General features: G+C 47.5%; 2 protein-coding genes across 3 annotated transcripts; one reads left to right on the top strand and one right to left on the bottom strand.

The window, feature by feature from the left end:
* Positions 1–2,343: 2,343 nt before the first annotated feature.
* ascl1a (achaete-scute family bHLH transcription factor 1a) lies at positions 2,344–2,949 on the bottom strand (the record flags this gene model as incomplete). The annotated part of the gene is made up of 1 exon (XM_084491154.1): positions 2,344–2,949. One exon carries the CDS (start codon positions 2,947–2,949, stop codon positions 2,344–2,346), a length of 606 nt encoding a protein of 201 aa, XP_084347280.1.
* Positions 2,950–6,306: 3,357 nt separating this feature from the next.
* Positions 6,307–14,390, top strand: itfg2 (integrin alpha FG-GAP repeat containing 2). Of its 2 annotated transcripts, none has more exons than XM_084491153.1 (12): positions 6,307–6,645; positions 6,754–6,849; positions 7,083–7,124; positions 7,215–7,404; positions 7,843–7,982; positions 8,835–9,019; positions 9,325–9,419; positions 9,555–9,608; positions 10,260–10,351; positions 10,635–10,734; positions 11,994–12,167; positions 14,233–14,390. In XM_084491153.1, exons 1-12 carry the CDS (start codon positions 6,550–6,552, stop codon positions 14,307–14,309), a joined length of 1,341 nt encoding a protein of 446 aa, XP_084347279.1. In that variant the 5' UTR covers positions 6,307–6,549; the 3' UTR covers positions 14,310–14,390. The 2 variants fall into 2 exon arrangements, with proteins under 2 accessions (XP_084347279.1, XP_084347278.1); XM_084491152.1 differs by having other exon boundaries at positions 10,617–10,734.
* Positions 14,391–16,082: the final 1,692 nt, after the last annotated feature.

Here is a 16,082-nt window from a genome sequence, read left to right as displayed (position 1 = left end):
GCATAAGGTATAGGTTTGGGCGTTCAATGGACTCCAGCAACTCCAACACATTGTACACAGATCAAAGGATTTTGAGGTTTTCTATCATGATTCCAGAACTGCAGACCCCTCATAAACCTGTAGAAGGCTCTTGCAAAATAAACACAAAGTCCGCTTTCGAAATGTATTTTTTTTTTTTTGCAAGATGAATGATTCACGGAATCGCCGACGCTATAGTCCGAGTTGTACTTTACCGCAGACACAATGAATGTAGGCTATCTTTTGTGCTTGCTCAGAATATAGGTTAATAAATACTTGCACTCCGCAGTAACTGTCACCGATGCTGATAGCGGGAGATCTACAGCAACAAAGCAGAGACGACGCTCCTTTATTACGGTAGGCTACCCCACGCGGGAGCGGACCAGAGTTTAGCTTCGGCCAGGTGGGGCTTTCCCCTCCACTGCGCGCGCTGCACGCTCCTGTCCTCAGGGGCCACGCGCCGTGTCTCGCCACTCGACCGCTCACACACTCACTCATTAGACCCGGCACGCGCCACCGCCGTGACGCTACACTACCTGCTGTCAAACTTCGTTTTCGTAAAGAAAAGCGAATTCCGTCACTTCGCAAAGCGCTTAAGATATTACCAAATGGGTTATATAATCATGAATGAATATATCTCAGAAAATCGTCTTATTTAAATGAGTAGCCTTTTTTAATGTTTGTTTTGGCTGAAATAAACGTGCTAGGCCTACTACACTCATATTCGACTAAATTGTTAAATTCCCACACAGTTGTAGCCTATTAATGTGTAGGCTGTAAATGGCGTATGAGTGACTCTGCTTTAATATTAGGGATGCAGGAATAAACACTAGTACACATCCTTTACAGTGGATTTATTACTTGGCATATATGACCGAAGACTAATTAATTAAAGTAGCGATGTCCTGTTGGTCAATTGTGTGAATAGTCAATCTCAGACAACCTAATATCGATCCCGAAAAGAGCATACATTTAACCATTGTAAGTGTTTCTAGAACCATCTCATTGTTGATGTGCATTTTAATAACACTGATTGAATAATGTGACCAAAATTGCGCAACACAATCATGACAGAGACCTTGACATGTTTTTTTTTTAAGAAATTGTTTTATTCTCGGACTAGAGTGTAGAAAATATGGTTACTGGAAACTTTTTCTCAACACACGTTCAGGCCTATATGTGAAAAACACGACAGAGCATCAGGCAATGGTGCACAGAGACAAACATAGGCAACAGGCATGTCGCCATTAGACGCTCTTTTTGGACAATAGCTGCATAACTTGATCATTGTGAACTCCGTGACATGATACACAATAGCATGTATTTTCCTTGCTATGGGTATTGAATAAGACACATTGGTGCTAGAGTTAGACGTCGGGGTTATAAACCCCACCTCTTCCAGACTTCATCGTACAGAATAGCCAGAGACAGAGGAAAGTGTGACTATAAGCCTACTTGTCTAAAAATAAAATAGGCAAAGAGGTATTGAAGCATAGCAATATATAGACACGCACATATGTACAAAACAATGTTTACAAAACATCTATAAATCTCTTTACATAGAAAAATAGTTGAATATACTTAGAAAAAAAACGTTCGATATAGAATTTGTAGGCCTATAGAATAAATCCGCGATTTGGAAGCATGTTATCACCGATAAACCTCCCAGAAGTTTAGGAAACAAGTTGGTACTCTTGGATTGGGTTTAGCATAGTTGAAAGAGCGACGTTTTAAATAAATGTTTTTGTTTTGCGTGCTGCTGTTGAACATGAATTCACTCCAGGACAATACGTCCCACACACACACACACACACACACACACACACACACACACACACACACACACACACACACACACACACACACACACATACACGGTCCGCCGGAGAAAGTTACACGGTCCGCCGGAGAAAGTTCTCCCCATCCTTTGGCGCTTTTCTGCGGCCCGATATCAAGAGCAGGCCGGTGGGGGGAGGGGGGGGGGTGCAGGCTGCGAGGCCGGGCTCTCTCTCTGGAGGTCTCCGCGGGGTTTGGTGAGGGTTGTGCCGGACCAGAAACAACCCAAAGCACCCGCTACAAGTGCGTCTCCATCCCGGGGGTAACGTCCACCCCTCTCCCGCTGGCCATCCCAAGCGCTGGATTCCAAAATGTCTCACATGTTGATCCATATTTCTGCGTAGACAAAATCATAAACACGTTAGGCCGTCGTTCACAACACACCGTCTATCACAAACACAGCGGAAAAGACGTCAATTCAACACTCCGCAAAACCCGCACATATATCACGCAAATCTCACAGCAGGTTGCGCTCACCATAGACGTCGTTCAGAACCAGCTGGTGAAGTCCAGCAGCTCCTGCTCCTCGGGACTCAGCGCGTCGTAGGAGCCCTCGTCCGAGGAGTACGAGGACACTGGCGAACCCGCCATGGAGTTCATGTCGTTGGAGTAGTTCTGCGACATGGCGGGCGACAGCACGCCCGACTGGAACGCCGCGCTCACCGCGTCGTGCTCGTCCAGGAGCTGCTGCAGCGCGCGGATGTACTCCACCGCGGAGCGCAGCGTCTCCACTTTGCTCATCTTCTTGTTGGCCGCGCCGTTCGGTACGTGCTCGCGCAGGGTGGCGAAGCCGTTGTTGACCAGCTTCACGCGGTTGCGCTCGCGCTCGTTCCGGCGCGCCACCGCGTGCGGCGTGGTCGCGGGCAGGCTGTATCCGAAGCCCGCGAAGTTGAGTCTGCGCTTGCAGCGGAGCAGCTCGGGCGACGCGGAGCGCTGCCGCTGCTTCTGATTGGACGCGGCGGACTTGCTGCCGCTGCTCTGGCTGCTGCTCGGGCTGAGCTGCACGCTCTGCGCCGCGCTGGCGAAGAAGCACGCGGACGGGACGAACTGCTGCTGGCTGCTGATGCTGATCTCCATCTTGGCCGTGATGTCCATTGCGGGAAGAAAGTGATGGAGAAGAAGAAGAAGAAGAAAAAAAAAAAAGTTGCGCAGAAAAAAGTGTCAGGAAAAGTTTCAAAGTTGTTAGGTTGGGTTGGGCTCGTGCGTCCTGCTCGTGCCGTTCACGTGTGGCTTCTTTGCTCACTTTAGGTTTTTTTTTCCTTTTCAGTGTGTGTGTGGGGGGGGGGGCTTCTGCACCACACGCTCCTCAAGCTGCTCTGAATCCAAAGGGGAGACGCGCACGGCTTTTCAATACATCAGCGGTGCCCACGCGCTGCGGATGACCACGCCCCCTCCTCCTCCTCCTCCTCCTCATCCTCCTCCTTCTCCTCCTCCTCCTCCTCCTCCTCGCGCTCGTGTTCACCTATAAGGCGGCTCCTGTGCTGGCGCTCTGCGTACGCCGGGCGCGTGCCACTTCAACCACTAAACAAACAAGCGCCAAAGCGCAGCCCTTCGTGTGTACCTATAGCCGCCGGTGCGTTATGCCTTTATGTTCTGAACGGTGATGGATGCAAATGATGCATGAATACAGAGTGGTGACGGAGGGACCCCGGGGCGATTTTCCGTTTTCCCGACAATAAAAACAGAAAATAAGTGACTTCATACTTAAATAGGCCTAAAAATGTCAACAGTCATTTTTAATTGGATTTCAGAGTAAGGGAGATAGGTGGATAGGCTACACAAATTGGGGATTATATTGTTTCATCCACATGGTATGGATGTCGTTTATAGCGATGGTAACTGTATTGCACATTCAACGTTAGAGGAGAGTGGAAGGTGCGGAATAAAAGAATGCCTGCGAGTTTACAGCGTGGTGCTGAAAGACAGCTCTCTCTCTCTCTCTCTCTCTCTCTCTCTCTCTCTCTCGCTCGCTCTCGCTCTCTCGCTCTCTCGCTCCCTCTCGTTCCCTCGCTGCCTCTCGTCGCTATAGTTTCTTAATTCCCCTCCTCCGACTATTTGCCAAGAAACACAACAACAACAACAACAACAACAACAACAACAACAAAAATAACCACACTCAAAAGTGACTGAAGTTGTCGCTCTCCATCTCGGTGGTTCAGCCACTTAAATAACTTGTTGCTTTTTATTATTTTTTTATTTTTCAATCGCGGCTCTCTGCTTTTTGTTTAACCCCGCCGAGCCGCGGAGGCATGTGCCCGGGTGTTGGTGGTGGTGTGCGTGGGGCAGCACAATGCCCCGCGCCCGCAGAAACACTGGGGCTTATATCGCGGAGGCGGAACGGATCAAGGATATATCTGTGGCCGGCCCGGGAGTGCACTGCTTTGGGGAGACGCTTTGTGTATGATTCGATACACCCTATATTGTTACAGTACGGCCTCGTCGCGGCGTATCTCTTGAATCTTTGTTTTTTCTTTGCTTTCTCTTTTTTAAAAAGTGTCTAGAATTTTAAAAAAATTAATAGAAAAAAAAAAAAGTCTTTCACTCGGATCAAAACGAACCGTACAGGCCCTAACCCATTCTGTCCCAGTTCACCCCCGTCCCCCTCTCTCCCCCTCCGCCACCACAGACGCCTCTATCCATCGCTCTGGAAGAAGTTTAACAAATAATTGTGCAATTTTTCGACGCGGCATTCAAATGGGGAGGTTTGCGTTTAAAAAAAAAAAAAAAAACTGCCCCCATCAACTTTCCTTTCTTTTGCCTCCACTTTTCTGGCACAGCAAGGGCGTTTAGAAATGAAGCGTGGGTTCTATTCAAGCGCGCCCTCCCCCCTCCCCCCCCCCCCCCGCCTCCCCTTACCCCCTCACCCCTCACCCCTTTACTATCGCGAGGGGTTTCTGAAACGTATCCATGCCCCGTCCGTGCGGTTCCACAGCCCAATTAGCGCTTTGTAAAGGCTTTTTCCCCCTCTCCCCACTCCTCTCTTCCAGAGGCAAGGAGGGCGCTCACTTTATACTCGAGGATTTCCAGTCATAGCCGAGTGTAATAATTAATATGACATCTGGACGCCCGAGTTTCTATTCAAACTTCTTCTTTTTTTCAGTTTGGATGTCGCGGTGAGATAATAAAGCAAAGCTGATAAGCGCTGGTTATAATCTCACTTTGGGGCAGGGATTTAGTTTTTAATTTGTTAGCCATTAAAAATACATTATTTTCCCTGAAGATAAAAGTATTGTTTATTTCTGTTGGTGCGATTTTCTCAACAATGAGAGTGATTTTGCATAATACATAAATATTCTTAATACTAAGTGTTAATATTATGATTCATTCTGCACTCATAATATGAACTTAATACCAAACAAAGGCGCCTGCTCGGTTCAGTGGGCACAGAGTGTAATTAGGTTAAGTTTCGGTTTCTATATATAAAGTAGGCTAGATTGCATTGTTGGCTATAGACTATTAGAGTGGGCCTATTTAAAAAACTAAAGATCTCTCGGCAAAAATATAGGCTACCTTATATCTAAAACGTATGTCTTATATGTTATATCTAAACGATCATGCTTTGTTAAATCTAGATGAAAGTGCAGGACACATACTTAATATGTATGTATATATGTATGTATCGTGACGAATTAACATAGGCCTAACAGAGCTATGACTGTGCTGTGCAGTAAACATAGCCTGCATTGAAAATATCCGCAGGCCTATAACGAGCCTTCAGTTTGCCACTAGTAAATACTTCAGCACCCTCTAGCGGCCAGAGGTGGAAATTCAGAAGACTAGTAGTTGCATGTCGTTATTGTGTGTGTGTGTGTGTGTGTGTGTGTGTGTGTGTGTGTGTGTGTGTGTGTGTGTGTGTGTGTGTGTGTGTGTGTGTCCGTTTCATTAGTTTATTTTTTAATTTTTATTTTAATTGCTATATATTTTTGTTTAGTTTTCTAGGGCTTATCGTGCCACTGTTACTTTACCGAACTGAACATATTCTGTTTATTATTTGTGTTAATAAAGCATCCAAACGGAAGGTGTGATCATTGTCAGCTGACAGAAACAGTGGAACATATATTGTTGGTGTGTTCAAAATACAGATATTAGAGAGTAATATTAAAATAAAAACGGATATGTTAAGGGCTAGGCTACACATGAGATTTAAATAAATATTTGGTAAACAATCAAGGGATGAGGGCTCTCATTAAAAAAAAAATATATATATATATATATATATATATTTTAAGTTATAGTTGGTTAATTTGTTTGGTTTCTTTAATTTAGTTTGTATGCGTTTTGTTTCCTAAAGAAGAACGATCCTTCATTCCTCCTCCTGCTCAGACGATGGCGCTAATGCACGAGCGGTTTGTTTAAACGTATGAACGTCAAAAGAAAAAGAAGAAGAAGGGGCGTGCTTCTGCGCCTTCAGGTCACATGGCATTGTTTATGTGAAGTACGGAACGCCATAAGTCTGTCGTTTTCTCATGCATGTGTACAACATGGACTTCATGTGAATCATGCAGTCCTTCTGTTTCTAACTTTATATTGCATGCATGTAGCGACGATAATGCGACGGTATGATTGTGCTGCCAGCCTTTTATTATTGTTCTGCATGTGATGGAGGCGGCTGATAGTTATAAACCAGTCAACAAAATTGAAATAGTGTCCAACTGTGTCACTGGTTTTTCGTAGTTTAAAGCAATCTCAATAACAATGAGGTCGTTGAATTTCGTCCAGCGTGTGAGTTTGGACTTTACGGGTACTCTGTTTCCTCATGCGATCTGTCTCGGAGATGCAGACAACGATACGGTACATTTCAATATTTATCTTTTTACGATATTGGTTTACTGATGCGCAAACCTTTTTATTTTTAAAGCCTGGGACAACCTCCTGACTGTTTCTCTCCACCACCTGTAGTTGAACGAGCTCGTCGTGGGGGACACCAGTGGGAAACTGCTGATCTACAAGAATGACGTCTCCAAACCGTGGATGACCAGAACCTGTGTGGGCATGGTCAGTAAAGCGACTGAACCGAAATAGAGGGATCCCTCCTCTTTGTTCCTTCCTATGTTTTTTTCCTATATAGTTATCGGAGTATGTCCTTGCCCGTAGGGGGCTAAGGTTTAGGGAGTGTCGTAAATGGGGTCCTGTGTGCCTTTTGAGACTGTAACTCTGGACTAACTAAGCGCTTCACAAATACAATTGATTGACTCTACATTTCCCCGTTTGGTTCTGTTCCCACGTAGCTCACATGTGTTGCCGTTGGAGACGTATGCAACAAAGGAAAGGTGAGTTTTTCATCACCTACCCAAACCGGGAGCCAAACCACATCCATCTCGATACCTGAACGGTGACCTCATTTCTATTTTTCCTGGCAGAACTTTGTGGTCGCGGTGGGTGCCGAGGGCTGGTTCCACCTGTTCGACATGACCGCCGCCGCCGCCGCCGCCACCCCGGGCAAGGCCGACTCCGTCAGTCAGCACGAGTCCCTGTGTTTTGAGGAGCAGAAACCCTGCTTCACACAGCACATCCCCGCCAACACCAAGGTGCTCCTCATCAGTGACATCGGTAGGTCTGGCGCCACTGGGACGACGCCCACTACTCCTGTAGACACGCCCCTAACCCTCGCTCCACTGTCACCGACGCACCAAGTGAAAATACTCGATGTCGCAGTTCAGGGTGGTCACTATTTGCGCCCACCCCACGTCACATGACCTGGCACTTAGTGTACACACTTTTTGTATGTTGTACGTCCTGGCCATTAATGTACACACTTATTGTATGTTGTACGTCCCGGCACTTAAAAACAGCACCTAGCATCGTGTAGCTTCTTATCCTAGATATCTTTGTTGTATGCGGGGAACGCTTTGGACAAAAGCTTCCGCTGAATGCCCTGAAGGTGAATGTGAATGTGATGATCTCATCCTCCAAAAAAACATCAGAAAAACCCTTAGTCTTGTGTTGACGTCTGTAATGAAGACAACGTGTTCGGGGGTCCCTGTGCAGACGGAGACGGCCGCTGTGAGCTGGTGGTCGGCTACACGGACCGCGTGGTGCGGGCCTTCCGCTGGGAGGAGCCTGCGGACGCCACTGACCTGGGGTCAGGGCAGCTCATCCTGCTCAAGAAGTGGCTCCTGGAGGGACAGGTAGGGGGGGGGGGGGGGGGGGTGTGTGTGTGTGTGTGTGTGTGTGTGTGTGTGTGTGTGTGTGAGTGAAATGGCGCCGGATAACGTGGATGAAGGGATGATTTTAGGGGTTGGGTTAATCATCCTTTAATTGGATGCTCACTCACTCACGCACACACACACGCTCACTCATGTACTCACTCTCTCACTCACTCATGTTCTCACTTCTCACTCACTCATGTACTCACTCACTCATTCACTCACTCACCCCAAACATAGTTGCTGCTGTCTGAGGTTACATTCCGAATTCCGAAATTTGTAACTCTCGGTCGACTTCACTCTGAACCACACGACACCAAATCCAAAACGCCAGCAGCGTCTGACGACGTGGCAGAGACCTGAATACCTGAGGCCACTCGCCCCAGGAGTCCCCCCTCCGCCCGCGATGTGAACGGCCGTGGTTGTGCAGGTGGACAGTCTGTCGGTGAACCCGGTGTGTGTGTGTGTGTGTGTGTGTGACGGCTGTGGTTGTGCAGGTGGACAGTCTGTGGGTGAACCCGGTGTGTGTGTGTGTGTGTGTGTGTGTGTGTGTGTGTGACGGCTGTGGTTGTGCAGGTGGACAGTCTGTCGGTGTACCCGGTGTGTGTGTGTGTGTGTGTGTGTGTGACGGCTGTGGTTGTGCAGGTGGACAGTCTGTGGGTGAACCCGGTGTGTGTGTGTGTGTGACGGCTGTGGTTGTGCAGGTGGACAGTCTGTGGGTGAACCCGGTGTGTGTGTGTGTGTGTGTGTGTGACGGCCGTGGTTGTGCAGGTGGACAGTCTGTGGGTGTACCCGGTGTGTGTGTGTGTGTGTGTGACGGCTGTGGTTGTGCAGGTGGACAGTCTGTCGGTGAACCCGGGGCCCGAGGGCCTCCCGGAGCTGATGGTGTCCCAGCCCGGCTGCGGCTACGCCATCCTGCTCTGCTCCTGGGCCACCCAGGACCCCCCCGGCGGGGACGGCGGCGGCGGCGGCGGCGGCGGCGGCGGCGGCGGGGAGGATGCCGTCTCCACACCCGGCAGGTGCAAAGAGAGATGTTTTGTTTGTATCATCATTTATATGATTTATATACGAGTCATAACATGAGTTTTTGATTGTTTAGTGTTTTTACTGTTTTATTTTATTGCCGTGCAAGGTTTCTTTCAGTGTCTGGAAAAGCGCTTTATTGTAAAAGGTATTATAGACGTAACACTTTGACTGCACAGGAAGAACCCTTGTGGTACTTTTTATGGCAGTGTTCTACCTATAAAGCAAAGAGATTATGTTTTTATAGTAAGGGACATTTGGGTGTATTTCTTTATTTGAGTTTGGATTGTTTTTCTTGCAGCGACGGGCCTTCCAGGGATGTCATTCTGCATCTGACCACCGGGCGGATCCACAACAAGAACGTGTCCACCCACCTGATCGGCAGCATCAGCAGAGGTAGGCCCGCCATCGGATTGGAACCTTCTATCAATGGACCACAGCAGACCCCAGTTTTATCATATTGCACCAAAAAATAAGTGAGAATTATCAGTTGGTGACTGTGTTATAATATTTTGCTTTATGTGTCCATAGGTTCAAAGGAGGAATCGTCCAAATGTGGTCTCTTCGCTATGTGCACTCTAGATGGTAAGGTCAAAGTAATAATCAGTCTTATCAAGCAGGAGCCGGGTGGAAATCTCTGCAGGGTGCGGTTTTTAAGTGTAACACCCAAATAAAACTTTACGACATCGCTAGCTGATCGTAAGGACAATCTTTATGCGAACATCCCCTTGTTGGCACGATAAAGGGACGCTCCACTGTGGGTTTTTATCGCTGTTTTTTTAATCAGCCCTACATCGTAGTATGCCAGGCTGTCGAAATGAGGTGTAAAACCAAACGAGAACACAACAAAATGTTGAGCAATCCTCATCTGTATAAGAGCGATTGGAGAGGCAGATATACGTTCGGCTACATCTCTATCGAGTTGCTAACGAGGCTGGCATCTCATTTCACTAATTAACTAATGAACGTTGTGAGCTGTAGACCCAACCCCCTTGGAAATGCTTTTATTCGGTCTGGGATTTTGAATGTCCTGGATTCATGCCGCTGTTACATTTGAATTGGCCACCCAGGATTAATATAAATGTGTGGAAAAACATTTTGAGGAAAATAACGACTCCGGGGCTGTTTGTACACCTGCTGAACTTCTGCCATATTCTATTTACCATGATGCCTCTCCTGTGCTGGTTGCCATGGTGACCGCATCCCCCCGTGTTTCCGTGTGGCGTGCGCTGCTAGGAACACTGAAGTTGATGGACAGCTCGGAACAGCTGCTGTGGTCCGTCCAGGTGGACCACCAGCTATTTGCCCTGCAGAAACTGGATGTTACCGTGAGAGAGAGACACACACACACACACAGTACAGCTGCAGAAACTAGATGTTACCATGAGTCTAGCACACACACACACACACACACACAACCTACATTTTCGCTAAACCAGTAGACTGCAGAGAATGGCGATTGCACCCAGAACCGTGTGTGTGTGTGTGTGTGTGTGTGTGTGTGTGTGTGTGTGTGTGTGTGTGTGTGTGTGTGTGTGTGTGTGTGTGTGTGTGTGTGTGTGTGTGTGTGTGTGTGTGTGTGTGTGTCTCCAGGGCGATGGGCGGGAGGAGGTGGTGGCGTGCGCCTGGGACGGTCAGACCTACATCATCGACCACAACCGCATGGTGGTGCGCTTCCAGTTCGAGGAGAACGTCAACGCCTTCTGTGCCGGTGAGGGAGGACGTGTTGCTCTTAGTGTGTCCCTTTTTTTATTTTTCTGTCTTTCACAGTGAACAAAATGTCTAAATAATTATTTAGGATTAGAGAGGAAGAATTAAGATAAATATATTAAGATAATATTGCTTTTTTTTATCAATCACCTTAAGATGTGGCTGTTGTACCATGTGTGATTGCAGTATATATCTACTTTTGCAGTGAGAGTGTCACCATTGAATACAAATAACAATGCAGGTTTATAAATCGAAACCTCCACTAAGTCGACGCCACCGCTAGATGGCAGTATTGGGCTATAGCCATCGCCGCGGCTGTTACGTTTCTCCTCCCGTTAATCAAAACGTGAGACGATACTGACATTGTATAGAGACATTTCTCTGCGTCTGTGTTCAAATGTGTTGAGAATACCAACCTTCTGGTGCACTCCGAGTCGCGCCAGCCTCGCTTCGTGGGTGACAGGCCCCCGGACCCCGTCTCGGTGATGGTGACACCGCTGCGTCATACTCCGCTAATTAGCAGCCGCGAGGCTCTGATTACTCCATGTAGGGCTTTATATCCGCCACGCGCGTACCACTCAATTGCATGTTAGTACACACAGTTCTTTTTTTTTTACATTTTCTTGGATGTGAACTGAACAGTCGCACAGTTATTTTACCATTCTGAGATATCTCTGTTGGATATCAATACATTGACGTTTTTTGTAGGATGCAGGGAGTTGACAGGAGTTGTAAGTGGCGAGGGCACGACCGCTTGTGGTCACAATCGACATGCCCATTGGGTTGTGAATAATGGTTTTCGATTTTCACAGACAAACGGTCGTGTGTTATTTTTGGGTTGGGCTAGAAACATGTACATGTATGTGCTAGTTAGGGTAATATAGGTTGGTATGAGAGTTGCTGTTATAAGTTAGGGTAAGGACTAAGCTTTTTACCGTTATGATGAGGTGTTTTTAGGCTCAGAGTTTGGTTTTTAGTGTTATGTCATAGACAAAAAAGTACAGAGAGAGGTGCTTGGTTCCACTTCAACATCTGCAACCAATCGGTAAGCTTCCCTGAGCTCGACGACAAAACCCCAACGTGCTCCTGAATCACATGCGTCCACAATCCATGTTAGAAATGTCTGCTACATAACAAACATACAAATGCGTCAATCCATAATACACATTTGGCTGAGTTTAGGTAAAACATGAATCATGATTTTTCTCATATTCATACATGCGTTTTGTTTGTTTGTTTGTTTGTTTATTTGCGGTGCAGGCCAGTACACGTGTAAGGAGGGCCGGAACAGCCCGTGCCTGGTGTACGTGGGCTTCAACCACAAGATCTACGTCTACTGGCGGGTGGGCCTGGAGCGCATGGAGCCCACCAACCTGCTACGCATCCTGGACCAGAGGCCCGCCTTCCGGGGCCTGCTGGAGCAGCTGGGGCTGGGTGAGTGGCGCGCCCGCCGGACCAATCAGGAGGCCTCCCTCGTCGCCTCACGTGCGGAGGGGGTGTCCATGTGCGAATTGCGTTGATTATAATCCTCCTGAACTCTTGAACCTTCTTTGTGGGGAAAACCATGTACCAGTTTAAAGTAAATGCTGGATATATTTTCAGTATGACTGATCCAGAGCTCTCCTTCCCTTATGAAGCAACACAACTTCATATCATTTTTGTTAGTTCCTTGAGATGAAAGAATCTCTCAGTTTAATAGAAGCACTACATCAGTGAAAGATGGTCCGTTCTTTGCAAAGCGGTTAGCGGATATCAATTTCAATTAAAATATATATATATAGCTTTCCCCGCACGGTTAGGGGCCGATGCCAAACGGCTCGGCAGAAAGTAAAACATTAATGAGTTTTCGTTTCCTTACCGGCCCCCTGGCGGCCTCTCAGGTCGTAGCCGGTACTGCAGCATCGCAGAGGTAGCCCTAAAGTGTGTGGCGTTCCCATGGTGATTCAGGGAATCGTTTTAACTGTGTTTTTTTTGTTTTCTTTCTGTTCTGGTGTTCACATATTGATGCAAAATTAGAGAGACAGACAGACAGACAGACAGGCAGGCCACCCAATCAATTCAATCAGGCTGAATCTATTGATTGGACAGGCTTATTACTGGACTGCGACGGCCACAGATACAGTTCTCGTCCTCTTTTCTTTTCCCAGATGTAAAGAGAATTTCAACACCGAAAATGGCCACCTTACCTTACCTTAGGTTAATTAAGAATCCCCTATCTCTCACACACACCCACACACACACTGGAGGGGCGGACGGTGTGAGTCATGCAGTGCTTTAAATGGCCGTCCTCCTGGCTGTAATGTATGTAAATCTGCCGGTCGATGGACTGGGCTGAGCCGCCGAGCAGAGACACGTTTTTGTCGAGGAAACTTAATCCTCGGTCTTCCAGTGGGGGCGAGGGACATTCTCATTTGCCTTCTCTCTCTCTCTCGCTCGCTCGCTCTCGTTTCCTCTCTTCTGTCTCCCTCAGTTCCTTTTTAACTCAACCACACAAGCAGGCAGTCAGGCAGACAGACAGACAGACAGACATTCTGTCCTCAGGGAGCGGCAGTCAGTCACACCGACAGACAGACAGACAGATCTTCTCTGTTCTAGCCACGGCCCCGTCTGACCCCCCGACAACCCACCGCCAGCCCACCGAGCTGCATCCCATAATAGTCGCCCTTCGGTCGCCGTCGGCGCGGCGCGTCGTGACGACGGGGTTGATCGACGGGGTCGATATGGCTGGATTGAAATCCAATGAAAACGCCATAAAACCACATTTACATACCACTGCATTTTATTCTTTACGTTTTTCAGATTTGTTATCTTATCCGCCTGTTATTGTCTGTCTATTTTGGGAGCCCAGGTAAACACGTTAGCTGGGGATCAGTCGATCGATGGCTTCTCCCTCCAGGCAGGCAGGCAGAGAGCAGTGCTCTCAGCGCTCCGTCGCTCGCGTTACAGACCTGTTGCCTCAGCCGTGGATCGTTAACGAGGGAAGTAAAATTAACGACGAGTTCGGACTGAAAATACAAGGCGCCGTTCCCTGTCGCTGCGGGTAGCGTACCGCTAAGCTACGTGAAAGCCCCCGACAGCTAGGCAAGCGTTCAAAAAATTGTTTGTGTGTCAAAAGCAAACCAATCCAAGTCTATTGTTAAAATGTGTTTTGTGTGGGACATACTCACCGGCAAACACGATTTGAAGTTGTGAGGTTCGGTTTTTTTTCCGAAACTGAATTTCTGTTGTTGCCGTTCGAGGTCAGACTATTTTGAATTTACGTTTGCGGGCCTTCTTGAATACCCCTCAATCACTTTCACGCACCATCTTGTTTTCAAAGTCTGTTATTTCACAGAAGCAGCACGGCACACTGTGCATATATTAGACCCTTCATGGTCCTACCCCTAGGGATACATCTATTTTCTAAGCACCGTCGACAGAAGGCTTCACGTTCAACTCGAACCGTCGCAGGTAAATGAGACGTTGTTTGGTTCTCACCCCCCCCCCCCCCCCCCCCCAGACGGCGAGGACCCAGCAGCCATCAGAAGGCTGGTGGCAGACGTTCTCTACAAAGACGGCGCCGTCCAAACGCAATGACGCGCGTTCACAGACGCTGCTCCGGACACGCGCCGCCCTCACAGCTGTTCATGTAAATACTATAATACTCTGTCTGCCAATAAATACTTCACCATTTTCTCCCCCCTCCTCCTCCACCTCCTGCTCTTCATTTGAACCGACCGCTGAGAAACATGAATTCAAGATGTCGGCCATGAATACTGTCTTGTGCTTCCTTCACGCGCTATGGAAAAGGCGATCCTTCCCATTTGTTTTTCCAACTGGAAATTACGAGTGCGTTGTGGTCAAGTGCTTTTGTTGTCGTAGTGAAATGAAACACGGCGGACCCACAGATCCTGACCGGTTACTGTTGAAAAGGTCAAAGGTCAGCTCATCTCTGCAGCTCGTGTATCAAAATATTCTACAGGCTCTCCAGTGGAAATTACGACGTATTCATGTGCAATTTTCACGTTGGTTTTTGGTATTTACCATCATTTCCATAGCACATGAAGGCACCATTGAACACTAGATAGCACTGGGATATTATACTGTATCAATATCATTCAGTGTACAGCTTTATTGAATGCTGACAGTTTATATACCTTGATGGAGAGTTTATTGTATCTATTAACAGCCAATCCTCGGTTGTATGTATATTGTCTTAATCCAAGTGACTATGATTGTTATGTAATATGAATGCTTGTATAGTCTTGGAGGGGTCGGTTACGTAATCGGTGTGGGTGTGGGTGTGACAAACTAATAGTTCCCAAAGGGGGCCACCTGTGTAGACGGCCTTTCTCTGACTGATGCAATATAAATCAGCTGTGAGGGTGTCTCCCTCTTTATTGCTTTATTTCCATATTTATGAGACGCGCACACACACACCACCTGAGCCTCCACACACGCACGCACCCACACATGCTCTGAGATAGGTTGGACCTAATGACGGTAATTGGTCATTTACATTTTGATGGTTTCTGCGCACCAAAGTAATTACTGGCAGTACGGGCTTCCACACGGGTCATGATTTAATGAGTGTGTGCCCTTATAAGTCTACATTCCTGTACAGTAGATTCAAGACTGCCTTTTTCCATGCCCATGAATGGTCGCTCCGAGCGCTTTCTGCAGCAACTCTGGGGATTGTGTGTGTGTTTTATATTTGTCTTCATTTAAAATTTGAAAAACAAGTCTACGGCCAAGCTCACTGCCGTAGAGAAAACGAAAACAACCATTTGTTCATGCGCGCATAGCATAGCGTGTTTACATAGTCAGGGTGTGTTAGGCTAAGTCTTACATAGCATAACCCATACTAACCAAGGGAGTGTATGGGTTCTGCTAGGTCTGACAAAGTCTCACCAACTGAGTTTATTGGTTATGCTAGGTCTGACATACGATTGACCCACTGCATTGCTTTCAGCGGTCTAGCTCTCTCACTTCTGCTACGATTTGTGCTCGCAGCTCAGCCATTGGTCAGTGCCACAAGAGAGACCGGAACGCAAGCCTAGGTTTGACAATACAAAGTTTGTTGACGCTTATTATGCAATTCCTACATAATACAGTTGAGAACACAACTCGTCCCAGTATATCATATTGCTTTTCCAGTAGGCTGATGACGAATGCGTCTTCACAAACCTTTCAGGGCAGAGTAACAAACACAACACAATGTTGAGCCCTGACCGGGGCGCACTCAGTGATTCCCACGGGGTTGAATTGAATCCGTGTGTGCCAACGAAACACAATCTCCGTCTCTAAACGTGCGTCTTTATTATGTAGACGCTCCGTCTTGCCTTTTGTCGCTAACAGCATTTCGCAGCG

Source organism: Micromesistius poutassou, assembly GCF_964030765.1.
Source record: "Micromesistius poutassou genome assembly, contig: SCAFFOLD_612, whole genome shotgun sequence".
Taxonomy (NCBI): domain Eukaryota; kingdom Metazoa; phylum Chordata; class Actinopteri; order Gadiformes; family Gadidae; genus Micromesistius; species Micromesistius poutassou.
Note: the sequence above shows the minus strand (reverse complement) of the source record. Positions and strands in the feature narration are given on the sequence as shown.

Excerpts from the sequence above, each read along its gene's own strand:
- itfg2 (XM_084491152.1), top strand. The coding sequence starts at position 6,550 with ATGAGGTCGTTGAATTTCGTCCAGCGTGTGAGTTTGGACTTTACGGGT. Across the intron at positions 6,850-7,082 it reads CCAGAACCTGTGTGGGCATG|CTCACATGTGTTGCCGTTGG; the intron begins GTCAGTAAAGCG and ends GTTCCCACGTAG. Across the intron at positions 7,405-7,842 it reads GCTCCTCATCAGTGACATCG|ACGGAGACGGCCGCTGTGAG; the intron begins GTAGGTCTGGCG and ends GTCCCTGTGCAG.